The sequence below is a fragment of the Plodia interpunctella genome, chromosome 29 (assembly GCF_027563975.2).
Source record: "Plodia interpunctella isolate USDA-ARS_2022_Savannah chromosome 29, ilPloInte3.2, whole genome shotgun sequence".
In the NCBI taxonomy this organism is placed as follows: Eukaryota; Metazoa; Arthropoda; class Insecta; order Lepidoptera; family Pyralidae; genus Plodia; species Plodia interpunctella.
Genome location: NC_071322.1, coordinates 3,924,787 through 3,952,544, shown reverse-complemented (window position 1 = coordinate 3,952,544; position 27,758 = coordinate 3,924,787). Strand labels below are relative to the sequence as shown.

The 27,758-nt window shown below is 41.8% G+C and overlaps 1 protein-coding gene across 2 annotated transcripts; it reads right to left on the bottom strand.

Annotated features, from left to right (window-relative positions):
- Window position 1: 1 nt before the first annotated feature.
- On the bottom strand, window positions 2-27,451 carry LOC128682275 (serine-rich adhesin for platelets-like). 2 transcript variants are annotated; one of them, XM_053766902.2, is made up of 26 exons: window positions 27,359-27,441; window positions 26,706-26,739; window positions 25,899-25,955; window positions 24,706-25,662; window positions 24,209-24,262; window positions 23,665-23,721; window positions 22,114-22,161; window positions 21,481-21,576; window positions 20,525-20,572; window positions 20,206-20,301; window positions 20,041-20,088; window positions 19,639-19,734; window positions 19,490-19,537; window positions 19,022-19,117; window positions 18,621-18,668; window positions 18,231-18,326; window positions 17,691-17,834; window positions 17,182-17,283; window positions 17,052-17,099; window positions 16,275-16,415; window positions 15,670-15,714; window positions 14,830-14,877; window positions 14,210-14,257; window positions 13,386-13,433; window positions 974-13,186; window positions 2-359 (listed from the first exon to the last, which is right to left on the bottom strand). In XM_053766902.2, exons 1-26 carry the CDS (start codon window positions 27,401-27,403, stop codon window positions 193-195), a joined length of 14,928 nt encoding a protein of 4,975 aa, XP_053622877.1. In that variant the 5' UTR covers window positions 27,404-27,441; the 3' UTR covers window positions 2-192. The 2 variants fall into 2 exon arrangements, with proteins under 2 accessions (XP_053622877.1, XP_053622878.1); XM_053766903.2 differs by lacking the exon at window positions 25,899-25,955 and having other exon boundaries at window positions 27,359-27,451.
- Between the last annotated feature and the right edge of the window lie 307 nt (window positions 27,452-27,758).

Sequence of the window (27,758 nt, the reverse complement as noted above, 5' to 3'; positions counted from 1 at the left end):
ATTTATTAACTTAAATATATTTATTACTTATTAACAATAAATCTCTTTAATATACAAATAGAAAAGGTACAAATATAAAATTATTATTATTTACTTTAGGAAATAAGTATGTAAATGAGTCTATTTTATATATTTTTACAACAAAATCCTCGTCGTCGCCATCGTTCTTGGATTACATTTTCATTTTTTTATTTACGATTTTGACTCGATGGCGGTGATTTCGGCCGGCAAGTCTTTCATTGGTACAAGTTTTGGCGCGCTGTCACTTTGACAGGTGCAGAAGCAGTTCTTTTGCTTGGGTCCGTTTGGCAAGATCAGGATTTTCAAGTTCGTGTTAGTTTCCAAGGCGTGCATGATTTCTGGAAAAAATAAAGAAAACATACAGGTAATATAATATAAATAATAACATGCAAGTAATTTGAATTTTCCAGAGTTGCATATATGGCCTTTATACTATAGCATTTCGGAACGACCACTGTTGTGAAAAAATGCTGATAGAAACTAATTAACAGTAGTGTTGGTCCGTAATTGTTTATTACTATTTAGCATGAGTTACAGCTAAGGCTTCCTAAATAAGCTAAGCTTACTTGACTACCATGACAGGACGACCCTATTGTTTTTATGTAAAATTGTAATAACTACTATAGTAATGTAAGTATTATGTAAAATAGTAATATGACTTTCTTCCCCGCATGTTCCTAGTTTCTTTCGAGGCTGTACCGTCGCGAAGCTGGTTCAACTTAAAAAATAACTAAAATAATGAAGATTCGGCTGTTATTTTCAAAGCGGCCGCTTGCCTGACGTCAGCCCTAGTTGGGATTGCTGCCTAGGCTGTATCAACATTTAGCCGCCTCATAGGACATCCATGGAAGGCTATGGAGTGGTCCAATTCTTAGGCGATACAGATTCTCCCTATATCCAGTAAGTACACAAAAAGTATAAAGAAAAACATATGTAAATCATGGCTACTTACCGCGTTTTCCTTGTTGAATAGCCAGCTTGCCTCCCACTCCAGGTTTGGTCGGCGGCACAGCAACGCCTACTTCCTTTTCGGACTCCAATTCAGAATCTCTTCTCGATTCAGATTCTGCACGAGATTCTGATTCACTTCTAGATTCCGATTCTCTTCGTGATTGTGTTTGAGATTCTGAATTGCTTCGAGATTCAGACTCCGATTGGCTTCTCGATTTTGTCTCGTTTTGCAACTCGGCCTCTCTTTGTGATTGAGATTCTTGAGATGATTCTTCTCTCCTTGATGCTGATAACGCTTCCTCACTCTCTTCTATTTGTTTTCCTTGTTTCGTTGATACTTTTGTATTAGACGTAGATTGATTTTCGGCTTCGCTGCGTGATGCTGCTTTACTTTCTTCTGCGTTTTCTTCAATTACTATAACCACTGGTTTAAGTGGTCGTGGCCTGCTCGGTATTGGTGTGCTCCTAGATTCACTAGAGGATTTAGATTGCGATTCAGAGGACAGTTCATTCTCTGATGTCTGTGCGGAAGATTCTGAGCTATTTGAAGTGCTTTCTGATGATGCCGAGGACTGTTGGTTTCTAGTTTTATTTTCTGATCTCTGAGCGGAAGATTGAGACCTCCTAGCTACGCTTTCTGATTGGGCAGAGGACTGTTGGCTGCTGGCTGCGCTTTCTGATTGAGCAGAAGACCGTTGACGGCTGACTGCGCTTTCTGATTGAGCAGAAGACTGTTGGCTGCTAGCTGCGCTTTCTGATTGAGCAGTAGACTGTTGGCTGCTGGCTGCACTTTCTGATTGGGCAGAAGACTGCTGGCTGCTGGCTGTGCTTTCTGGCTGAGCAGAAGACTGTTGGCTGCTAGCTGCGCTTTCTGATTGAGTAGAAGACTGTTGGCTGCTGGCTGCGCTTACTGATAGAGCAGAAAACTTTTGGCTGCTAGCTGCGCTTTCTGATTGAGCAGAAGACTGTTGGCTGCTGGCTGCGCTTACTGATTGGACAGAAGACTGTTGGCTGCTGGCTGCGCTTTCTGATTGAGCAGAAGACTGTTGACTGCTAGCTGCGCTTTCTGATTGAGCAGAAGACTGTTGGCTGCTAGCTGCGCTTTCTGATTGAGCAGAAGACTGTTGGCTGCTAGCTGCGCTTTCTGATTGAGCAGAAGACTGTTGGCTGCTGGCTGCACTTTCTGATTGAGCAGAAGACTGTTGGCTGCTGGCTGCACTTTCTGATTGAGCAGAAGACTGTTGGCTGCTGGTTGCGCTTTCTGATTGGGCAGAGAACTGTTGGCTGCTGGTTGCGCTTTCTGATTGGGCAGAAGACTGTTGGCTGCTAGCTGCGCTTTCTGATTGAGCAGAAGACTGTTGGCTGCTAGATGCGCTTTCTGATTGGGCAGAAGACTGTTGGCTGCTGGTTGCGCTTTCTGATTGGGCAGAGGACTGTTGGCTCCTAGATTCATTTTCTGATCTCTGTGCGGAAGATTCAGAGCTGCTAGCCGCGCTTTCTGATTGGGCAGAAGACTGCTGGCTGCTAGCTGCGCTTTCTGATTGAGCAGAAGACTGTTGACTGCTGGCTGCGCTTACTGATTGGGCAGAAGACTGTTGGCTGCTGGCTGCGCTTTCTGATTGAGCAGAAGACTGTTGGCTGCTAGCTGCGCTTTCTGATTGAGCAGAAGACTGTTGGCTGCTAGCTGCGCTTTCTGATTGAGCAGAAGACTGTTGGCTGCTGGAGGCGCTTTCTGATTGTGCAGAAGACTGCTGGCTGCTAGCTGCGTTTTCTGATTGAGCAGAAGACTGTTGACTGCTGGCTGCGCTTACTGATTGGGCAGAAGACTGTTGGCTCCTAGATTCATTTTCTGATCTCTGTGCGGAAGATTCAGAGCTGCTAGCCGCGCTTTCTGATTGTGCAGAAGACTGTTGGCTGCTGGAGGCGCTTTCTAATTGAGCAGAGGACTGTTGGCTGCTGGCTACACTTTCTGATTGGGCTGAAGACTGTTGGCTGTTAACTGTGCTTTCTGATTGAGCAGAAGACTGTTGGCTGCTGGCGGCGCTTTCTGATAGAGCAGAAGACTCTTGGCTGCTGGCTGCGCTTTCTAATTGAGCAGAAGACTGTTGACTGCTAGTTACGCTTTGTGATTGAGCAGAAGATTGTTGGCTGCTGGTTGCGCTTTCTGATTGGGCAGAGGACTGTTGGCTCCTAGATTCATTTTCTGATCTCTGTGCGGAAGATTCAGAGCTGCTAGCCGCGCTTTCTGATTGAGCAAAAGATTGTTGGCTGCTAGCTGCGCTTTCTGATTGAGCAGAAGACTGCTGGCTGCTAGCTGCGCTTTCTGATTGAGCAGAAGACTGCTGGCTGCTAGCTGCGCTTTCTGATTGAGCAGAAGACTGTTGACTGCTAGCCGCGCTTTCTGATTGAGCAGAAGACTGTTGGCTGCTAGCTGCGCTTTCTGATTGAGCAGAAGACTGTTGGCTGCTAGATGCGCTTTCTGATTGGGCAGAAGACTGTTGGCTGCTGGTTGCGCTTTCTGATTGTGCAGAAGACTGTTGGCTATTGGAGGCGCTTTCTAATTGAGCAGAAGACTGTTGGCTCCTAGATTCATTTTCTGATCTCTGTGCGGAAGATTCAGAGCTGCTAGCCGCGCTTTCTGATTGTGCAGAAGACTGTTGGCTGCTGGAGGCGCTTTCTAATTGAGCAGAGGACTGTTGGCTGCTGGCTACACTTTCTGATTGGGCTGAAGACTGTTGGCTGTTAACTGTGCTTTCTGATTGAGCAGAAGACTGTTGGCTGCTGGCGGCGCTTTCTGATAGAGCAGAAGACTCTTGGCTGCTGGCTGCGCTTTCTAATTGAGCAGAAGACTGTTGACTGCTAGTTACGCTTTGTGATTGAGCAGAAGATTGTTGGCTGCTGGTTGCGCTTTCTGATTGGGCAGAGGACTGTTGGCTCCTAGATTCATTTTCTGATCTCTGTGCGGAAGATTCAGAGCTGCTAGCCGCGCTTTCTGATTGAGCAAAATATTGTTGGCTGCTAGCTGCGCTTTCTGATTGAGCAGAAGACTGCTGGCTGCTAGCTGCGCTTTCTGATTGAGCAGAAGACTGCTGGCTGCTAGCTGCGCTTTCTGATTGAGCAGAAGACTGTTGACTGCTAGCCGCGCTTTCTGATTGAGCAGAAGATTGTTGGCTGCTAGCTGCGCTTTCTGATTGAGCAGAAGACTGTTGGCTGCTAGATGCGCTTTCTGATTGGGCAGAAGACTGTTGGCTGCTGGTTGCGCTTTCTGATTGGGCAGAGGACTGTTGGCTCCTAGATTCATTTTCTGATTTCTGTGCGGAAGATTCAGAGCTGCTAGCCGCGCTTTCTGATTGGGCAGAAGACTGCTGGCTGCTAGCTGCGCTTTCTGATTGAGCAGAAGACTGTTGACTGCTGGCTGCGCTTACTGATTGGGCAGAAGACTGTTGGCTGCTGGCTGCGCTTTCTGATTGAGCAGAAGACTGTTGGCTGCTAGCTGCGCTTTCTGATTGAGCAGAAGACTGTTGGCTGCTGTAGGCGCTTTCTGATTGTGCAGAAGACTGCTGGCTGCTAGCTGCGCTTTCTGATTGAGCAGAAGACTGTTGGCTGATAGCTGCGCTTTCTGATTGAGCAAAAGACTGTTGGCTGCTGGAGGTGCTTTCTGATTGTGCAGAAGACTGTTGGCTATTGGAGGCGCTTTCTAATTGAGCAGAGGACTGTTGGCTGCTAGCTACGCTTTCTGATAGAGCAGAAGACTGTTGGCTGCTGGCTGCGCTTTCTGATTGAGCAGAAGACTGTTGGCTGCTAGCTGCCCTTTCTGATTGAGCAGAAGACTGTTGACTGCTAGCTACGCTTTGTGATTGAGTAGAAGACTGTTGGCTGCTAGCTGCGCTTTCTGATTGAGCAGAAGACTGTTGACTGCTGGAGGCGCCTTCTGATTGTGCAGAAGACTGCTGGCTGCTAGCTGCGCTTTCTGATTGAGCAGAAGACTGTTGGCTGCTGGAGGTGCTTTCTGATTGTGCAGAAGACTGCTGGCTGCTAGCTGCGCTTTCTGATTGAGCAGAAGACTGTTGGCTGATAGCTGCGCTTTCTGATTGAGCAGAAGACTGTTGGCTGCTGGAGGTGCTTTCTGATTGTGCAGAGGACTGTTGGCTGCTGGTTACACTTTCTGATTGGGCTGAAGACTGCTGGCTGCTAGCTGCGCTTTCTGATTGAGCAGAAGACTGTTGGCTGATAGCTGCGCTTTCTGATTGAGCAGAAGACTGTTGGCTGCTGGAGGTGCTTTCTGATTGTGCAGAAGACTGCTGGCTGCTAGCTGCGCTTTCTGATTGAGCAGAAGACTGTTGGCTGATAGCTGCGCTTTCTGATTGAGCAGAAGACTGTTGGCTGCTGGCTGCACTTTCTGATTGGGCAGAGGACTGTTGGCTCCTAGATTCATTTTCTGATCTCTGTGCGGAAGATTCAGAGCTGCTAGCCGCGCTTTCTGATTGGGCAAAAGACTGCTGGCTGCTAGCTGCGCTTTCTGATTGAGCAGAAGACTGTTGACTGCTAGCCGCGCTTTCTGATTGGGCTGAAGACTGTTGACTGCTAGCCGCGTTTTCTGATTGAGCAGAAGACTGTTGGCTGCTAGCTGCGCTTTCTGATTGAGCAGAAGACTGTTGGCTGCTGGTTGCGCTTTCTGATTGGGCAGAAGACTGTTGGCTGCTGGTTGCGCTTTCTGATTGGGCAGAGGACTGTTGGCTCCTAGATTCATTTTCTGATCTCTGTGCGTAAGATTCAGAGCTGCTAGCCGCGCTTTCTGATTGGGCAGAAGACTGCTGGCTGCTAGCTGCGCTTTCTGATTGAGCAGAAGACTGTTGACTGCTGGCTGCGCTTACTGATTGGGCAGAAGACTGTTGGCTGCTGGCTGCGCTTTCTGATTGAGCAGAAGACTGTTGGCTGCTAGCTGCGCTTTCTGATAGAGCAGAAGACTGTTGGCTGCTGGAGGCGCTTTCTGATTGTGCAGAAGACTGCTGGCTGCTAGCTGCGTTTTCTGATTGAGCAGAAGACTGTTGACTGCTGGCTGCGCTTACTGATTGGGCAGAAGACTGTTGGCTGCTGGCTGCGCTTTCTGATTGAGCAGAAGACTGTTGGCTGCTAGCTGCGCTTTCTGATAGAGCAGAAGACTGTTGGCTGCTGGCTGCGCTTTCTGATTGAGCAGAAGACTGTTGGCTGCTAGCTGAGCTTTCTGATCGAGCAGAAGATTGTTGGCTGCTGGCTGCGCTTTCTGATTGGGCAGAGGACTGTTGGCTGCTAGCTGCGCTTTCTGATAGAGCAGAAGACTGTTGGCTGCTGGAGGCGCTTTCTGATTGTGCAGAAGATTGTTGGCTGCTGGAGGAGCTTTCTGATTGAGCAGAAGACTGTTGACTTCTGGCTGCACTTTGTGATTGAGCAGGATACTGTTGGCTGTTGGTTGCGCTTTCTAATTGGGCGGAGGACTGCTGGCTGCTGGCTACACTTTCTGATTGAGCAGAAGAATGTTGTCTGCTGGTTGCGCTTTCTGATTGGGCAGAAGACTGCTGGGTGCTAGCTACGCTTTCTGATTGAGCAGAAGACTGTTGTCTGCTTGTTGCGCTTTTTGATTGGGCAGAGGACTGTTGGCTGCTGGCTGCGCTTTCTGATTGGGCAGAGGACTGTTGGCTGCTGGCTGCGCTTTCTGATTGGGCAGAGGACTGTTGGCTGCTGGCTGCGCTTTCTGATTGGGCAGAGGACTGTTGGCTGCTGGCTGCGCTTTCTGATTGGGCAGAGGACTGTTGGCTGCTGGCGGCGCTTTCTGATTGTGCAGAAGACTGTTGGCTGCTGGAGGCGCTTTCTAGTTGAGCAAAGGACTGTTGGCTTCTGGCGGCGCTTTCTGATAGAGCAGAAGACTGTTGGCTGCTGGTTGCGCTTTCTGATTGTGCAGAAGACTGTTGGCTGCTGGAGGCGCTTTCTGATTGTGCAGAAGACTGTTGGCTGCTGGAGGCGCTTTCTAATTGAGCAGAGGACTGTTGGCTGCTAGCTACGCTTTCTGATTGAGCAGAAGACTGTTGGCTGCTAGCTGCGCTTTCTGATTGAGCAGAAGACTGTTGGCTGCTGGTGGCGCTTTCTGACTGTGCAGAAGACTGTTGGCTGCTGGAGGCGCTTTCTAATTGAGCAGAGGACTGTTGGCTGCTGGCGGCGCTTTCTGATAGAGCAGAAGACTGTTGGCTGCTGGCTGCGCTTTCTGATTGAGCAGAAGACTGTTGACTGCTAGCTACGCTTTCTGATTGAGCGGAAGACTGTTGGCTGCTAGCTGCGTTTTCTGATTGAGCAGAAGACTGTTGGCTGCTGGCGGCACTTTCTGATTGTGCAGAAGACTGTTGGCTGCTGGCTGCGCTTTCTGATTGAGCGGAAGACTGTTGGCTGCTAGCTGCGCTTTCTGATTGAGCAGAAGACTGTTGGCTGCTGGTGGCGCTTTCTGACTGTGCAGAAGACTGTTGGCTGCTGGAGGCGCTTTCTAATTGAGCAGAGGACTGTTGGCTGCTGGCGGCGCTTTCTGATAGAGCAGAAGACTGTTGGCTGCTGGCTGCGCTTTCTGATTGAGCAGAAGACTGTTGACTGCTAGCTACGCTTTCTGATTGAGCAGAAGACTGTTGGCTGCTGGAGGCGCTTTCTGATTGTGCAGAAGACTGTTGGCTGCTGGAGGCGCTTTCTAATTGAGCAGAGGACTGTTGGCTGCTGGCGGCGCTTTCTGATAGAGCAGAAGACTGTTGGCCGCTGGCTGCGCTTTGTGATTGAGCAGAAGACTGTTGGCTGCTGGCTGCGCTTTCTGATTGGGCGGAAGACTGTTGGCTGCTAGCAGCGTTTTCTGATTGAGCAGAAGACTGTTGGCTGCTGGCGGCGCTTTCTGATTGAGCAGAAGACTGTTGACTGCTAGCTACGCTTTCTGATTGAGCAGAAGACTGTTGGCTGCTGGAGGCGCTTTCTGATTGTGCAGAAGACTGTTGGCTGCTGGAGGCGCTTTCTAATTGAGCAGAGGACTGTTGGCTGCTGGCGGCGCTTTCTGATTGAGCAAAAGACTGTTGGCTGCTGGAGGTGCTTTCTGATTGTGCAGAAGACTGTTGGCTATTGGAGGCGCTTTCTAATTGAGCAGAGGACTGTTGGCTGCTAGCTACGCTTTCTGATAGAGCAGAAGACTGTTGGCTGCTGGCTGCGCTTTCTGATTGAGCAGAAGACTGTTGGCTGCTAGCTGCCCTTTCTGATTGAGCAGAAGACTGTTGACTGCTAGCTACGCTTTGTGATTGAGCGGAAGACTGTTGGCTGCTAGCAGCGTTTTCTGATTGAGCGGAAGACTGTTGGCTGCTGGCGGCGCTTTCTGATTGAGCAGAAGACTGTTGACTGCTAGCTACGCTTTCTGATTGAGCAGAAGACTGTTGGCTGCTGGAGGCGCTTTCTGATTGTGCAGAAGACTGTTGGCTGCTGGAGGCGCTTTCTAATTGAGCAGAGGACTGTTGGCTGCTGGCGGCGCTTTCTGATAGAGCAGAAGACTGTTGGCCGCTGGCTGCGCTTTGTGATTGAGCAGAAGACTGTTGGCTGCTGGCTGCGCTTTCTGATTGAGCGGAAGACTGTTGGCTGCTAGCTGCGTTTTCTGATTGAGCAGAAGACTGTTGGCTGCTGGCGGCGCTTTCTGATTGAGCAGAAGACTGTTGGCTGCTAGCTGCGCTTTCTGATAGAGCAGAAGACTGTTGGCTGCTGGCTGCGCTTTCTGATTGAGCGGAAGACTGTTGGCTGCTAGCTGCGCTTTCTGATTGTGCAGAAGACTGTTGGCTGCTGGAGGCGCTTTCTAATTGAGCAGAGGACTGTTGGCTGCTGGCAACGCTTTCTGATAGAGCAGAAGACTGTTGGCTGCTAGCTGCGCTTTCTGATTGAGCAGAAGACTGTTGGCTGCTGGCGGCACTTTCTGATTGTGCAGAAGACTGTTGGCTACTGGAGGCGCTTTCTAATTGAGCAGAGGACTGTTGGCTGCTGGCGGCGCTTTCTGATTGAGCAGAAGACTGTTGGCTGCTGGCTGCGCTTTCTGATAGAGCAGAAGACTGTTGACTGCTGGCTGCGCTTTCTGATTGAGCGGAAGACTGTTGGCTGCTAGCTGCGCTTTCTGATTGAGCAGAAGACTGTTGGCTGCTGGTGGCGCTTTCTAATTGAGCAGAGGACTGTTGGCTGCTGGCGGCGCTTTCTGATTGAGCAGAAGACTGTTGGCTGCTAGCTGCGCTTTCTGATTGAGCAGAAGACTGTTGGCTGCTGGTGGCGCTTTCTGACTGTGCAGAAGACTGTTGGCTGCTGGAGGCGCTTTCTAATTGAGCGGAAGACTGTTGGCTGCTAGCTGCGCTTTCTGATTGAGCAGAAGACTGTTGGCTGCTGGAGGCGCTTTCTAATTGAGCAGAGGACTGTTGGCTGCTGGCGGCGCTTTCTGATAGAGCAGAAGACTGTTGGCTGCTGGCTGCGCTTTCTGATTGAGCAGAAGACTGTTGGCTGCTAGCTGCGCTTTCTGATTGAGTAGAAGACTGTTGGCTGCTGGCGGCGCTTTCTGATTGAGCAGAAGACTGTTGGCTGCTAGCTGCGCTTTCTGATAGAGCAGAAGACTGTTGGCTGCTGGCTGCGCTTTCTGATTGAGCAGAAGACTGTTGGCTGCTGGTGGCGCTTTCTGACTGTGCAGAAGACTGTTGACTGCTAGCTACGCTTTGTGATTGAGCAGAAGACTGTTGGCTGCTGGCTGCGCTTTCTGATTGAGCGGAAGACTGTTCGCTGCTAGCTGCGCTTTCTGATTGAGCAGAAGACTGTTGGCTGCTGGTGGCGCTTTCTGACTGTGCAGAAGACTGTTGGCTGCTGGAGGCGCTTTCTAATTGAGCAGAGGACTGTTGGCTGCTGGCAACGCTTTCTGATAGAGCAGAAGACTGTTGGCTGCTAGCTGCGCTTTTTGATTGAGCAGAAGACTGTTGGCTGCTGGCGGCACTTTCTGATTGTACAGAAGACTGTTGGCTGCTGGAGGCGCTTTCTAATTGAGCAGAGGTCTGTTGGCTGCTGGCGGCGCTTTCTGATAGAGCAGAAGACTGTTGGCTGCTGGCTGCGCTTTCTGATTGAGCAGAAGACTGTTGACTGCTAGCTACGCTTTGTGATTGAGCAGAAGACTGTTGGCTGCTGGCTGCGCTTTCTGATTGAGCGGAAGACTGTTGGCTGCTAGCTGCGCTTTCTGATTGAGCAGAAGACTGTTGGCTGCTGGTGGCGCTTTCTGATAGAGCAGAAGACTGTTGGCTGCTGGCGGCGCTTTCTGATTGTGCAGAAGACTGTTGGCTGCTGGAGGCGCTTTCTAATTGAGCAGAGGACTGTTGGCTGCTGGCGGCGCTTTCTGATAGAGCAGAAGACTGTTGGCTGCTGGCTGCGCTTTCTGATTGAGCAGAAGACTGTTGACTGCTGGCTGCGCTTTCTGATTGAGCGGAAGACTGTTGGCTGCTAGCTGCGCTTTCTGATTGAGCAGAAGTCTGTTGGCTGCTGGCTGCGCTTTCTGATTGAGCAGAAGACTGTTGGCTGCTGGCGGCGCTTTCTGATTGTGCGGAAGACTGTTGGCTGCTGGAGGCGCTTTCTAATTGAGCAGAGGACTGTTGGCTGCTGGCGGCGCTTTCTGATAGAGCAGAAGACTGTTGGCTGCTGGCTGCGCTTTCTGATTGAGCAGAAGACTGTTGACTGCTGGCTGCGCTTTCTGATTGAGCGGAAGACTGTTGGCTGCTAGCTGCGCTTTCTGATTGAGCAGAAGACTGTTGGCTGCTGGCGGCGCTTTCTGATTGTGCAGAAGACTGTTGGCTGCTGGAGGCGCTTTCTAATTGAGCAGAGGACTGTTGGCTGCTGGCGGCGCTTTCTGATAGAGCAGAAGACTGTTGGCTGCTGGCTGCGCTTTCTGATTGAGCAGAAGACTGTTGACTGCTGGCTGCGCTTTCTGATTGAGCGGAAGACTGTTGGCTGCTAGCTGCGCTTTCTGATTGAGCAGAAGTCTGTTGGCTGCTGGCTGCGCTTTCTGATTGAGCAGAAGACTGTTGGCTGCTGGCGGCGCTTTCTGATTGTGCGGAAGACTGTTGGCTGCTGGAGGTGCTTTCTAATTGAGCAGAGGACTGTTGGCTGCTGGCGGCGCTTTCTGATAGAGCAGAAGACTGTTGGCTGCTGGCTGCGCTTTCTGATTGAGCAGAAGACTGTTGACTGCTGGCTGCGCTTTCTGATTGAGCGGAAGACTGTTGGCTGCTAGCTGCGCTTTCTGATTGAGTAGAAGACTGTTGGCTGCTGGCGGCGCTTTCTGATTGAGCAGAAGACTGTTGGCTGCTAGCTGCGCTTTCTGATAGAGCAGAAGACTGTTGGCTGCTGGCTGCGCTTTCTGATTGAGCGGAAGACTGTTGGCTGCTAGCTGCGCTTTCTGATTGAGTAGAAGACTGTTGGCTGCTGGCGGCGCTTTCTGATTGAGCAGAAGACTGTTGGCTGCTAGCTGCGCTTTCTGATAGAGCAGAAGACTGTTGGCTGCTGGCTGCGCTTTCTGATTGAGCAGAAGACTGTTGGCTGCTGGTGGCGCTTTCTGACTGTGCAGAAGACTGTTGACTGCTAGCTACGCTTTGTGATTGAGCAGAAGACTGTTGGCTGCTGGCTGCGCTTTCTGATTGAGCGGAAGACTGTTGGCTGCTAGCTGCGCTTTCTGATTGAGCAGAAGACTGTTGGCTGCTGGCGGCACTTTCTGATTGAGCAGAAGACTGTTGGCTGCTAGCTGCGCTTTCTGATAGAGCAGAAGACTGTTGGCTGCTGGCGGCACTTTCTGATAGAGCAGAAGACTGTTGGCTGCTGGCTGCGCTTTCTGATTGAGCGGAAGACTGTTGGCTGTTAGCTGCGCTTTCTGATTGAGCAGAAGACTGTCGGCTGCTGGCGGCGCTTTCTGATTGAGCAGAAGACTGTTGGCTTCTAGCTGCGCTTTCTGATAGAGCAGAAGACTGTTGGCTGCTGGCTGCGCTTTCTGATTGAGTAGAAGACTGTTGACTGCTAGCTGCGCTTTCTGATAGAGCAGAAGACTGTTGACTGCTAGCTGCGCTTTCTGATAGAGCAGAAGACTGTTGGCTGCTAGCTGCGCTTTCTGATTGAGCAGAAGACTGTTGGCTGCTGGCGGCACTTTCTGATAGAGCAGAAGACTGTTGGCTGCTGGCTGCGCTTTCTGATTGAGCAGAAGACTGTTGACTGCTAGCTACGCTTTGTGATTGAGCAGAAGACTGTTGGCTGCTGGCTGCGCTTTCTGATTGAGCGGAAGACTGTTGGCTGCTAGCTGCGCTTTCTGATTGAGCAGAAGACTGTTGGCTGCTGGCGGCGCTTTCTGATTGAGCAGAAGACTGTTGGCTGCTAGCTGCGCTTTCTGATAGAGCAGAAGACTGTTGGCTGCTGGCTGCGCTTTCTGATTGAGCAGAAGACTGTTGACTGCTAGCTACGCTTTGTGATTGAGCAGAAGACTGTTGGCTGCTGGCTGCGCTTTCTGATTGAGCGGAAGACTGTTGGCTGCTGGCGGCGCTTTCTGATAGAGCAGAAGACTGTTGGCTGCTGGCTGCGCTTTCTGATTGAGCGGAAGACTGTTGGCTGCTAGCTGTTCTTTCTGATTGAGCAGAAGACTGTTGGCTGCTGGCTGCGCTTTCTGATTGAGCAGAAGACTGTTGACTGCTAGCTACGCTTTGTGATTGAGCAGAAGACTGTTGGCTGTTGGAGGCGCTTTCTGATTGTGCAGAAGACTGTTGGCTGCTGGAGGCGCTTTCTAATTGAGCAGAGGACTGTTGGCTGCTGGCGGTGCTTTCTGATAGAGCAGAAGATTGTTTGCTTCTATATTCATTTTCTGATCTCTGTGCGGCAGATTGAGAGCTGCTAGCTGCGTTTTCTGATTGGGCAGAGGACTGTTGGCTCCTTAATTCAGATTTCGAGTAAGATTCTTCTTCACTCTCGGATGTTTCTGATTCCGAATTGCTTTCAGATTGTGATGAAGCGGCGGTTTCTGATGTTATAACTTCCGTTGTCGTTGTGGTAGTAGTGGGTGCTTCGGTAGTCGTTGTGGTTGTAGTAGTAGGAGCTGATGTAGTTGTTGATGTCGTTGTCGTCGTTATAGTGTTCAACTTACTTGGTTTATTCTGTTTGATATACTCAATGGCTTTTATTATGTCTGAAAAAAGAAATTTGATTGTTTTTACAATTTTGTCTTTATCGATTTTTCTATTACTAATATACTTGAGTTTATTCGGTCTCACACCAAACTGTTCAATTAAAGTGACATTCAGTAATCGTGTTTGATTATTTAAATACCATCAGACATTTTATTTTTTACGCAGTCGAATTGTCAATTGTTTCATCAATTTATTTACCTGTTTCTCCCGTTGCCTCTCTTACTGTAGAAAGCGCGTCCACGAAATCTGAAAACAAAGAATAAACATTAGCCTGTGGTTAAACAACTATTGCAATGCCAGCTCCAGCTCCACACTGTCGCCGAACTCATAGATTCCAACACAAATGCGCGAACAGAATTAGGGCGCGCGTCGCTCCCGTGCCTGGTCTGGAGTGCTGAGTCAGCAATAGGACGGGGAATGTTAGCGACGGCTCATACGTTATTTAAAAACAAAATATTTGTTATCTTTAGGTACTTGTTGCAATCTGTTAGCTTTAAGTCGCGCCCCTCCACGAATCAGTATGTATCCATCCCTCGACGCGTCCGCACGCTTTATCACAATAAACCGCGTGTGCCCATATTTTCGGAGTTTTATTGAAACGAGCCAGCACTGTCGTCTATATAATTTTTTTTACCGCAACGAATGATTTGCAATGTATACCGAAACCGCTAAACTTTGGCTAACTCTATGGCGACAGTGTGGAGCCAACACAATAATCATGTCAGAAATATCAGCTATTTGAGGCCCTTTTGAGAAATACTCGTTTTGCGAAATGCACATTTTGCGTTAGACAAAGTTACACATTTATAGACTAGCGGCGGCCAGACCCGGCTTCGCTCGGGTAGAACCATAATAAGAAAACCTATGTTACTTGCAAAGGTCGTTTCGTCTTTCTCCCTGCCAAATTTTATCAAAATCGGTCCAGTAAGGGTTTATTCATTACAAACAAAAATACAAATCTTTTCTCTTTATAATATTAGTTTTGTTTAGTAGGCGGGGATTAGTAGCATAGTTGCACATACCTGTTTTCTCAGTGTACTCTTCAATTATCGTAATGACCTCTTCGAAATCTAAAACGAAAACATATCGTTACCAAATTGATAAAATTAATGTAAAGTTTTTAGTTATTTACACAGGTAATGTTTGAAAGTCCAAATCCACCGTTTTCCAAAATAATTTTACAAATCTTAAATTGTTTTTCGAATGTGTTATTGCATATAACACCGATGTAACAACATTTTATTAATACTAATACAAGTTCAGTAACTTAAACTGTCAACCGGTGTACAGGTTTCCTCGCGATGATTGCCTTCACCGGAAGCAAGTAGATGTCGATAAAAACCAGTACGCATGATCAGAATGGTATACAAAGTCATGCGGCACGAATAGGATTCGAACCTGGGACCTTTTGGACCTTAACCGGAGCTGACCTTAACCACTGAAGCATCACCGCTTCTAATTTTGGATTAATCGCAAGATTCCACACGACCAAATATAAAAATGTGGAATTTCGTGTACCTGTAATAAGATTGAGTTCCACGAAATGTATTCAATAGCTCACTCTCGAACCCAGTCAGAAGTGGCTGGGTTGATACAGTCCAGAATGGCTACCACTAAACATATAAACTAGAATATTACTTACAGAAGCGTTTACTGATCGTAATAAATATCTCTAAGAATCTCACGATATCTGAAATCAAACAATATAATTTTAATTCTGGTAAAATCCTTTTTGACTGAGATTTCAGCGCGCCTCCGTGTGGTAACGGGCAATCCAAGAGCGGGCAGTTACTTGGCACAGAGGATTGCCATAGCTGTTAAGAGGTAATGCTGCCAACCTACTTGGAACCCTTCCAAGCGGCGACGAGCTAGAATCTCTTTATTATTTATGATTATAAATTTTGTAAAAAAATATATGTATTTTTTTAATGTTTTATAAAAACAAAATAATTTTAATCCTTTATTTTTGAACTTAAGATGAAATGATCACTTATTGATGTTGCGCCGTGTGGTTCCGTTCTAGAATACGACCATATCTATCTTCACTCATAGCCTAGACAGCCGAAGACAGGCAGGCAGCTGGTTGTGCCGATTCTTTAAAAATATAGGTTTTTTTACGGTGACTCCGGGTTTCACAGCTCCTAATGCACCCGCAAACATGAGGAGATGAAAGAGATCACGTATTTACGTTAAAAATATATTTAAAACGAAGTCTACCGCCGACTTCCAAAGTGCAGGTGAAGAAGAAGCGGCGCAACAAACTTCACCGCGGCCTTTTCTCCAAAGACGTCAATTAAAAGGTGAGATTTTTTAAACTAATTGTCGAACAATTAATAGACTAAAGTGAACTAAAATGTACAATAATAAAAATAGGAATAATGAAGTACGAATTAAATTAATCACGTACTTAGGTAAGTACTTATATTATTTTGAAAATGACAAAAATAACATTAAAATCTTAAAAGATCTCGCATTTTCTTACCAATTCTGACGATTGTGTAGATAAATTCAATGGCCTCGAAGAAAGCTGCAAATAAAAATAATATTCAGTGGATTTCGAGACAACAGTCTATAATGAAATATCTCAGAAGTGTATAATATAATATTCTTCTGAAACTCTAGTTAGTTTTTTTGCGTTTTAATAAAATAAACAAATATACACGTATCACACAGATTGAGCTCGCCCCAAAGTAAGTTCGAGACTTGTGTCATGGGATACTAACTCGACGATAACATAACATAGATAAAGATCCAAGACCTAGGTCAATCTGGAAAAAACCATTTACCTGACCGAATCAGCGAGCATGGCTAATCTATACTATTATTATAGAGCTAAGTTTGTATGTTTGAGGCGGGTAATCTCTGAAAATACTTAGGTATTTTTGGAGATTACCCAGAGGTCATTAGATTTCAAAAATTCTTTCACCATTAGAAAGGTAGCTCAACTTCAACTCGACTAACTACATTATCCAAGATTGCTATGGGCTATATTTTATCTCATCATCCTACGGGAGCGAAGCCCCGGGCAACATCTAGTCCTGATATAAAAATACTGATATATGTCGCTAAACTATATGAAATACTCACATTTTGTACGCGTGATTTGAACAAATTTGTTCGCAGCTGCAGTGAAGTTGGTCGAGTTGGTGATGCGAAGGATTGTTTCGATGAACACTATGATTTCGACCTTGGTGTACTTGTATATCCTCTCGAAGAAGACAAAGATGTCTGAAATACAAAATTATTAATATCACTTGTTTTCTTCAGATTAATTTAAGTAAGTATCCTCTGTACAATCGTATTCCTCACGGCTGAGGGTCGTGGCCATTGAGTGGAATTAAATACACACGAATCTCTTGGCAATATTAATGGAGTGGTATGCCATTGCCTTCTCCATTTCACACACTAGGTGATAATCAAATAGAGTGCAGGTTTCCTCACTATGTTTTCCATCCCCGGAAGCAAGTGGTGATCTATGATACATAGTCAGATTTGTATATAAACTCGTGTGGCACGAGTATTCAAATTTAAAATTCTTTATACGATTTAGGATGATATACATCACTTGACGTCAAAAAATTACTTAAACTAAGTCTACTGCCGCCTTCCAAAGCGCAGGTGAAGAAGAAGGGCGCAACAAACTTCATCGTAGCCTTTTCTCCAAGGACGTCAATTAACAAATATAGGTCTTTAAAAATTAGGAGGACGAATTCACAGTTTCATTTACAGAATTTAGTAGGATTCGAACATGGGACCTTTCGATTCGACAGGCGGACGATCAACCATTGGACCACCACCGCTAAAGTATAACTATGTATGTATAAAATATGAGAGATTAATTATAAAATGTGATGTATCACGTACCTGTGATCTTCGTAACTCTAACTATGACTTCCCAAGCCTTTTGAATAGCTGAAAAGATAAAATGTTATTATAACTTTTTGACTAACATACACAAGTAAATAAAAAAAATATAACGAATGTATCAACTTACATTTAGTACCAGTATGTGAGCACAGTTTCTTGAAGAAATCAATTATATCCTCGTGTCCAGATTTGATGCGAATTTGATCCAAAATATCCAATATTGAAGAGTCTGAAATAGCAGAAAAAACTATTTAGAATGAAATTAACATTTTAAATCATAATTTTATAATATTTTTCTGATCATGTCTAACCCGACTTATCATTTAGATAAATCAATAATTCATTGCTTTAAAGCATTTGAAATATTTGACTATCATAAAAACATCGTCTAAATAAACACGACCAGTATTTTTCAAATTGTGATGCGATAATAAAATATATAATACATCCGATTTTTGCTTGGATTATGAAATTGTAATCCAAATCATAATTATAACTGATAATATTAATGATTTCACAGAAAAAAAAAATCAGGATAAAAATTAAAGTTTTATTGCAACTATGATTTGGTGATAACCTTATACCAGATCTAGATTGCCAAATTCGCTCTCGACCTCAAATCTGCTCTCGACTTACACTTTCTTTCAGTGAGTGAGTTGATGACAGTGCTGGCGTCCTGTATGACCCTAGTCTGCGTGATGTCCAGCAGCGAGTTCAGGAAGAAGATGGCGTCGCGACGCTTCGTCACCTTATTGATGCGCGCTATTACGGCCACAATGTCTGAAAAGATCATTTTATTAGTCCATAATATGGAACAATGCACTTGAATTAAATTTCATCGTAAACAATTTAAGAGGTTTTATCGTCGCAAGCAATTTCTGCCTGAAAAGCTTGTAAGAAAAATAGAAATAAGGAAGAATAGAAATGTTTGCTGTATTTTATAACCACCACTAGAAAGGGCAAACGTTCCATTGTCTTCTGGTTTGAAGGGTGATTACAGGGTATTGTAGCAACAGACCCTAGGCCACAAAGTAGGCAACGCGCGTGTGACACCCCTAGTGTTGCAGGCGTAGTCTGCGGTGACCACATACTATCAGGTGGACCGCATGCCTATTTACCTGCTTGGTAGCATATAAAAAAAAGATTAAATCTGTAAAAATGTGCGAATTAAATTACTGTCGAGATCGAAGACCCTCTTGAACACCTCCTGGACCTGCTCCAAGTTGACTCGACCCGTGATGCGGTACAGATTCTGTACGATCACTCTCATACCTGCGAATATTGTTATAACTTAATAATACGTATACTAAAATGAATACAAGAACGATACATGCACAACGGCGGAATTATCCCATTTAGGGATCTCTTACAGTCAACAGACGATAGGACGATAGAACGTACAAAATGACGAGAAAAAACATAACTATATAAAAAATATATATGTATATACATAGCAATATTAGTGATTCTAAAATCATCATTGTATAGAAAAACGTGTGATAAAAATTGTTCATGTTCTTTTGTTTTGTACATGTTTTTTTTTTGTTTTGTTTGATAAATACTTACTTGTTCTGTTTATTTCTTGAGTCAACTCTTCCAGTGCATATTTCATTTCTGCAATATAAAAAATAAATTGTCATAGTAGTTATTATTTATTTCAATATTTTTTTGAAATAATTTTTTATTTAAAAACTTTATTGTTACAAGATTACAAAAAAATATGCACAAATGACTTAATGCTATACATATAGCATTTTCTACCAGCCAACCAGTCCGAGAGAGAGATATCCAAGGAGTTAGAACTAATTTCCGTGGTTCCATAAGTAAATGGGTCTACGGTTAAATGTTTTTTTCCATCGTCTCATCAATGAGACATCCAATGGGACTACGGAAAAGAAGGGAATATTTAATCACTTTCTCATTTAGTAAAATTTTGACGATATTGTTAGCAATAAAAATATACTTACGGTTTTGTCCAGTAACCTTCTTCAATACCTCAATGCTTTTTGAAAAGCTTTTGGTCTTCAGAATCTGGTTGATAGCGACGATAGCCTCACCGATGTCTAAAAGAAAAATGAGTTAAAAAGAAACATGTTTGACGATATTTTTTCTTTTCGTTTCGTTATTCAGCGGACCTTGAACCGATGTCCAATGGCTGAAGAAGGAATTGGAAAATCGCTCAGTTGAGCCTGAGATTATTGCCATACAATGTCATCAAAAACGAAACGTGTTTGAAAAATTGAGCTCGATCGGCTAAAAATATTGCTGCTTCAAAATTGAATTGCAAAATTCCTAATAATATACATTGCAATTGTATAAAAGCTTGTTAAAACTTTAATGACCAACGAATAACCTTATAATATTTTTGATTTGAAACCTGTAGAATGTAGATAAATGAGTTATATTGTTAAAAAATAATGACATGATTTACATACCACCAGTTCTTGTGACCGACATGAGAAGATCAAAAGCTCCTTTCAAATCTGTAAAAAAAATTTTACAATTAAATTGATAATATATTCCTATGGGAAGTTCACGCGTGCGAAGACGCGGGCAAAAGCTAGTAATAAAAAAAGCAACATACCGACTTCAGGGAGCAAGTTTTCGAAAACTTGCGGGAATTCCGCTGGGCCGACTCCTCCAGTCAGTTTTAGAATGGTCAGTCTCACTCCTTCCACTCCTTGAATAATAATAAAAAATATATTTTAAACATACTTACGTATAATTCTTTTTTTTCTTGGGTTTCTAAAGGGTTTATAGGGCATTTGTGCTTTTTTATTTTATTTTGTATGATGCTATTTTTTATTTTTTGTATATTTCGCTATTGGTGCAATAAAGAGTATTGTATTGTATTTATAAATGTTTGAAATATTTGTTATTAAGTGTTATATCCATAACACAAGTCTCGAATTTACTTTGGGGCTAGCTCAATCTGTTTGATTTGTCCTAATATATTTATTTATATATTTTTTTATTCCAATATTACCTTTTGTGTGAGCAACGTGTCTGAAAGAGTCGCACATTTCGTGGGAATCTGAAAAAAAAATTATTACAAATTAAATATTTTTTAATAAACATAAATAAAAACAACCTTTTATTTATTCCGCTCAAGTTTTATTACTAGTTTCGTGAAAATAAAATAAATACTTACTCTTTTCCCCAGAAATCTTCTGTAAAATTTCGTAAATCGCATCGAAGTCGGCATGGCCAGTCAGACGTCTTAGGACGTCGAAAGCCTTGAAGACATCTGAAATAGTAAAAAATATATATACAATCCAAATATATACATCTACATACATTACAATTGTTTGTATCTGTGCATAAATGATTTAAAATTATGTAGTTTAGTTCTAGCCTAATCGTAATAAAATATAGTCTCTTGATTTTGAAAAGCTTAAATTATTAAAAGCACTTGATATCATTTGTGTCACTGATGATTTGATTTTAGTAAACAAATAAACAATACTTACTAAATTCATTTGTCAATTCTCTCAACAGTTGGATGATCACTCGAATATCTGAAAATATACAATTCAGAAATACATAATGATGATGGTTTCCGACCGATGTCGGTCATTGAAACACCGATTTTGACCTCGTGTATAAAAATGTTGAAATACATAAGCAGGTAATATAACCAAATTCAATACAAAATTACATCGTGTAATAGTTAAATAAATATTATTATTATTTATTTATTTAATACACTAGCAGCATAAAGCTGATGCGTGTATATCACAGCACTTGTGTTTTTAAATGTTCATCAAGTCTATTTTTAAAAGTGTTTATATTGGGAGCACTTATCACAATTTCTGACAGAGAACTCCACAAACGCACAACACGGTTTGGCAGAAAGTGTCTTTCAGGATCACTGGCACACGGAAGCTTGCTTAGTTCCATAGAACGTCCTCTCAGTTGTTTGTTTAAGTTCACAGTGAACATGTCGCCTATGTTACTTACACTGTAGTGGTTATTCAGAATGTTAAATGTTTCTACGAGGTCACCTCTCGCCCTTCTCTGTTCCAGTGTCGTCAATTTAAGTTCTACGAGTATATATGTAAATATGTATATAATTCTTATCCTATTTTTGAATAGTTTGTTATTTTTAATTACTTTTATATTTTCGTTACAGTTTAATGTAAAAAATATTAATATTCTTCAAAAAAAGTGTACATGTATAATATCATTAATAGAATATAACCTAATTGAATACAAAATTAAATTGGTAGTTTAAGTTAAATTTAAAATATAATGAAAAATATATTAGTTATCTATAATTGAAGGCATGAATCGTAAGTCCGTTGTTAAGAAAAAAAAAACACAAAACAAAAATTGACTTTAAAATACATAAACCTCAATCACAATAACCAAACTATTAAAAACGTGAAAGAAAATTTAAAAACTATATAAACTATAATACACATACTTGAATTTCCCTCCAATTGCTTGAGGAACTGTATGACGAATGACCATTCCCTCGAACCGCGGATTCTCTTGATGAATTCGTGGACTTCCTTGCGGCCTGATGAGAGAAAAAAAAAACATTTGAAATGTAAAACTTCCAGATTTTAATTATTGAAATTGTAAGTTTAGTTACCTATTTATTTATTTTTTAGTTATTTAAAAACAGTAAAAGTATTTATAATTAAAAAAAATAATCCTATTTAATATTATAAATGCGAAAGTTTGTGATGATTTATGCGTATATTTGTTACTCTTTCATGCAAAACCTACTGGACGGATTGTTATGAAATTTGGTACACGGGTAGCATATAATCTGGAATAACACATAGGGTACTTGTTATCCAGAAATACCCACGGGAGAGGAGCCCCGGGGCGCAGCTAGTATTGTTATAAAATCATAAAAAACAAAAAACTGTGTGTTCTCATATTCCCGCCCCGGGGCGCAGTTAGTCTTATAATCAGCGAAGTATATTCTGCCAACAGAAAAATTATTATTCAGAAAATTATAAAATTATCTGTTTTTTGTCGTTTGTTGGATATTTGTTAAAATGTAAACTTAAACTTATATATTGCTAGAGATAGTAATAATACTTACTTTTAAGTCCTGTAGCTGTTTCAATATATTGCAGAGCCGCGTGTTCATCTGAATAATAAAATTAACTAGATTTAATTAATTACGTTTTATACTATATTTATATATTAATTGCATGCATACCAAAATTTTCATATTAAACATTACAATTATAAATATTTTGAAGAAATCCGTGGTGCCTTTCCTCTAGCCGGTGGTCCTGGGTTCGATTCTTAATGCAGGTAAATGTTGGCACATGTGGTAATAAACATTTTTCTACGGTTCAGGATGTGTTGTGCTCGTTTCTGTGTTTGTGTCCATCGGACTTACGCTACAAGCTTTGTGCTTAGTGTGGGCCGTAAGTATTGTCCTTTTATTATTCGTTTCAACATTATCAGATGATAGAAAGTCAGTTAAAATAAATAAAATAAATCATAATTTTTGGCCAACTTTTGGACTTAACAAAACGCGCTTCACTAATTGAACGTTAATATGGTCACATCGCCAATGGACATCGTAAGCTAAAGTATGCTTTATCATTACGCACTTTACGTTAACATGATGAGACAAAACATAAGTACTTTAGTTTTTAAGTATGCTACCTAACTTTTTACAAATAACATGACAAATCAACTACGCACATTCAAAAACCCATGCGCAATAGACGTTCATAGCAAATGATATTATTTAAAATTGTCGTATATATCATTGTCAACAATAAATATACTGTTTAAACATGTGCTATCGTAGATTGACCTTGTTAAACAATTGTCTAAATAAATTAATTAATGGCCAATATTAAAAAAGGACAATATATCAAATTCTAACATGTTTGCGGTTCAATTTATGTGTTTGCGAGTTAAGAACAAAGAGTATACGTAGAATTACTAACACTTGATTAAATTAGTTATGCTGATTTTGCGCACGGCCTTTTAACCCTCGACCATAGAAGGAGGTTAGTTAGGAGGATAACTTTAACGTGTCTGTGTATCAGTATGTCTGTCCGTAGCATCGTTCGTGACATTAGTTTAATATTTGTCAGTGTTAAAATTCATTTTTAAGTAACACGCTTTTCTAAATGTCACTCGTTGTTATCTGTCATCTTGTCATATATTTTCCCGCCCTTTCTACTCAGTTACATTACGAGACTGTGAATGTTGTGTGATGTATTTTCACAAAATAAATAATTCTCATAAAAGTAAACTGCCATCCATTATTCTAACTTTAATAACCCACATCGCCCGCGATCCACATTGAGTGTAAACATTCGAACCGACAATTATATAAATATGTATTTTTGTGTGGTTCCGCCCTGGAATAGGACTATTCAATATCTTGTGGATGTCGTACGAGGCCACTAAAGGATTTTTGAACAATAACAAGAAGCATTGGCAACAATAACTTAACCGAAGGAGAGTTGACGTTAGCCGGATATAAAATCACAACCGAATAAACAAAATTATTAAAGGTTATTTTTTTTTTACACTGAGTGGGTTTAGCGGCGTCACAGCCCCAATCGCAATAGGGGACAAGAGAGAGAGAGAGAGGTGGAATGAAACTTGAAAGGTCTAATACCTCGTAATCCAGTTAGCTGGTATAGAAGTTCGATGCTCTGCTTATTGCTGCTATGGCCTGAAAACAATCACAAATTATTAATTTTGTAAATGACATAGATACTATCTTAATGTAGTTTGAAGTATGGAGAAGGACATATTTCATCGACATTTCATCATGGAAAAATAACTGTTCCCGTGGGAAATTTACGCGGATGAAGCAGCAGGCAAAAGCTAGTTTTTTAAATATACTAGTTGTTCGCCGCGAACTTAGAGCTCGCGAACGTTCATCAAAATCAGACCAACTGTTCGAAAGTTATCGCGTTACAAACATACATATAAAAAATGTATTTTTGCCCCAAGTTGAGTTGTAGGCTTCGCTCGCTCGGTCAATAATTAAAAATAATAGCTGGTGCGACTGCAAATGTGTGGAAGGAGTCACTTGAGAACAGCGGTCGGAAACTAAACGTGGCGAAGACAAGAGTTAGATTCTTCGCCCGTACAGGTGGAAGATCTGGTCTAAGCATAATTTCAAATGTAATAATTTTACACGAATTAATTTTTACCTTTGAATCCAAAGAGATTTCTGATGACGTCAGAAACAACTTTGACACCAGTTTCTGGAAATAAAATTAACCTTAGTTTGTGCGTTTTGAGTCAATCAGCAACCGAATAGTTTTATGTGTGTGTGATTCAGTAGTAGCTTTCTATTTTGAAGCGGTGGTGGACCAGTGGTTAAGACCACCTTTGATCGAAAGGTCCCAGGTTCGAATCATACTCGCGCCACATGAGTTTGTACACCAATCTGTCTCATATATAGTAGTTTTCATAGACCACCACTTGTTTCCGGTGAAGGGAAACCTGCACGCCGGTTGACAGTTTAAGTTCACTAGTGTGTATGCGACTTACTTCTAGTTCCGGCCTCTAGTCTATGGTGAAATCTAAATATGAAACAATTTCTCTTTCTTTCTAAACTTTAAAAAGTAAATTATAACCAGTATCATTTTCCTCTTTGAATGAAAAGTAAATTTGAATTTGGAACCTCTATATTGTAAATACTTACTGACTCCTGCGGCATGCCTGTGTTCATCATGTTCTTCATCCTGAGAGTTTATATTCTCATCATGATCATGATGGAAGCTCTCAGAATCTTCTGCGTCAGTCGTCTCGGACTCATTGTCATCTGATTGGTCGAATTGGGTTTCTGATGACTTGGTCTCAGTCTCCGATTGGCTACTTTCGCTTTCTGAAGTGGATCTTTGACTCGATACGCTTTCTTCGGTTTGGTACGAAGATTCGTCGGTGCTGTGTGATGTTTGAGACGAACGTGAGGAATTTGAGCTAGAAGCCTCTCTTTCTGACTTCTTAGTGTCAGATTCGATGCGTTCAGAATGTAAAGTTTTGAAGTTTGTCGAAAATTTCTCCGTTTTTGTCTCGGAGTCCGATTGCGAACTGCTCAATTCCTTTTCGCTCTCAGACTCTGATTCGATATTCGCCGATCTGAAAGATTCGTATTCTTTCTCCGAATGAGATTTAGAAGTAGAATTACTTCTAGATTTTATCGTCTCAAAATCGAATCCACTAGTGGATAAAGAGCTCTTCAATTCGAATTCTTTTTTTAATCTAGAACTTTCTGAATCTGTTTCAGTTTGTGATCCCGATTCTGATTCCGAGTGATGGCTAGATGTCTTAGACTTATGGCTGGATTTCGACGATTCTTGAGCGACGTCAATGTCTAAACCAACACCTTTTTTTACGGGGTTGAGCGAGATATTCACTTTCGGAGATGGTTGACCTCCGAAACTTGGTTTGTCATGGTCATGACCGAATTTTGATCCAAGCGGAAGCAATGACGGGGATGGAGGACCGTATTTCGGTGGTACTGATACTAAATCTGAAGCGAATGTTGGTTTAGGTTGGTTCGGCAATCCAAAATGGCTGCCACCGTTTAAGCTGTGGCCGCTAGATGGAGCTGGCCAGCCTTCGTCCGGACGATTACGATGCTCGTCTTCATAGCGGCCTGCGAGAACAAACGACAATATTCATTATTTCAGTTTCAATCAATAAGAAATAACGTTGGGGGAAGACGATGGATATTCTATCTAGTCATTTTCTATATATATATATATATATATATATATATATATATATATATATATATATATATATATATATATATATATATATAGTCTATTTTATATATATATATATATATTATTTGAAATAAAAAATAATATTACTATATATTATTTGTACCTTTTTTAATTTGCTGACTTTTAAGTTCGCGTGTGACTTTCACTTTGTGGGGAGTTCCTAGAAAGATTGAAAACAATGTGTAGCCAACACCACTGTTGGACAAAGGCTTTTGATATTATTTTAAAAAATAATTGGATTAAAAAAAGAATTGAATTTTTATAGTATTTTTATTCAATTCCTAAAAGAATCTGACATAACATAAAATACTGTTGTTTATTTATTTTTAATGATAATGTATGGTTACATACACGGTTAAAAGATTCTTAAAATACATAGAAAAATTGATCAGGTCGAGTTTTTAAAACTAAAATATGTTAATTTAATTTCAAAAATATCGCGTCTTCAACGCGTCCTCTGCGTGACGTAGTGTGACATTGGCGACTCGCTATCTCTCGCGCACGCAAGGCGTGTGACTGAGACAGGCTGAATACGTGTCACACAACGCGCTTGATATGAGTTTTAACAACGGCATAATACGCACGGTATATTTTATTTTTAAAGTACGCCAGGCATGATTTGTCATAGTGATACGCTAGGCGGATTTTCAGCAGTGTGCAAAACACAAGTAAAATTTATTAAGTATATAACTTTAATAAATATCCCAACTAATATTATAAATGCGAAAGTAAGTGTGTTTGTTACCTCTTCATGCTCTATCTACTATTCAAATCTTTTAGAAATTTTGCATACATCTAGTTTGAAATATGGTGAAGGACATAGGGTACCTTTCATCCTGGAAAAATAACTGTTCCCGTGGGAAATTTACGCGGGCGTAGCCGCGGGTATAAGCTGGTTTCATATACGTACGATTCGGTTCGGGCTCTGCATTCGTCGTGGAAACCTATTAAAAAACAAGTATTTATAATATGTTTCTGACAATACTTACGTATATAAAATGTCCCCCCAAGTCGCGTCTGTCTGTATGAATGCGATAAACTCAAAAATTACTGACGGACGGATTTTTATACGGTTTTCACGAATAGTGTGAATTGAGTCCTCTCAATTCACACTATTCGAGGTTTTAGTAGGTATATAATTTATTACGTTTAAATTACTTATACTATAGCTTAAAGTTCATGACAAAATAACTATATATTTATGACACACGACACAATAAATAAATTATTTAACGATTAAAATCACAAAAATAAAAACATATTTCCCCAAATACCTGCCTAACAAAATAATCAGGATTTTAAAGCTTTTTTTGTTTAGCTAAATTAAAAATTCGAATAGTATAAATATAGACTTTAAACATTTATTGTATGTTTGACAGTTTTATTATTATGAATAAATAAATACTTGGATGATTGTAAAAAAATTAAATAATAAAAAATTAGATTGTATGTAATATATATATAATATTATCTAATTTTCAAAAAGATTCGCGATTGTCCAATTTCGACTCACGGTCAAAATATTGTCTATATTTTAAAAAATTAAAAAAAAAATGTACTCACGTATAACAGGCCGGCAAATAATATTTTCAGCACAAAAAATTTCATGTCGCCAGTAGTGGCAGTTTTAATAAACTGCTATTCACTGCAAAGAATGTTGCCAACACCCCTTTTATCATATATATATGGCAAATAAACAGCCAGCTGTACAAATTAATGTATTTGCATTACAACGTTTTTAATTCTGACAGCGATTGGCTGATTATTACGGGGGGCGACGAAAAATTTTCGGGTCCGTTTGTGTTTGTTTATGTTCCAATATTAGCACAGATATAATATACGTACGCGTGGTTTGCGTAAAAACGCGTGACGCTGACACGTTCCGTGAAAATTGATAATACATAAATTTGGCAATTTTTAAATTAATTATTTATACGTATATCAATATTGATAATTTTCCTCA

Bases quoted from the DNA above. Each gene is read 5' to 3' on its own strand.
- LOC128682275 (XM_053766902.2), bottom strand. From the start codon at position 27,403: ATGAAATTTTTTGTGCTGAAAATATTATTTGCCGGCCTGTTATAC. The intron at 18,669-19,021 runs GTAAGTATATTT...TTTATATTGCAG, and splicing joins GAAGGTTACTGGACAAAACC to AAATGAAATATGCACTGGAA. The intron at 17,284-17,690 runs GTAAGTCGAGAG...CTGCTATTTCAG, and splicing joins CTCACTCACTGAAAGAAAGT to ACTCTTCAATATTGGATATT.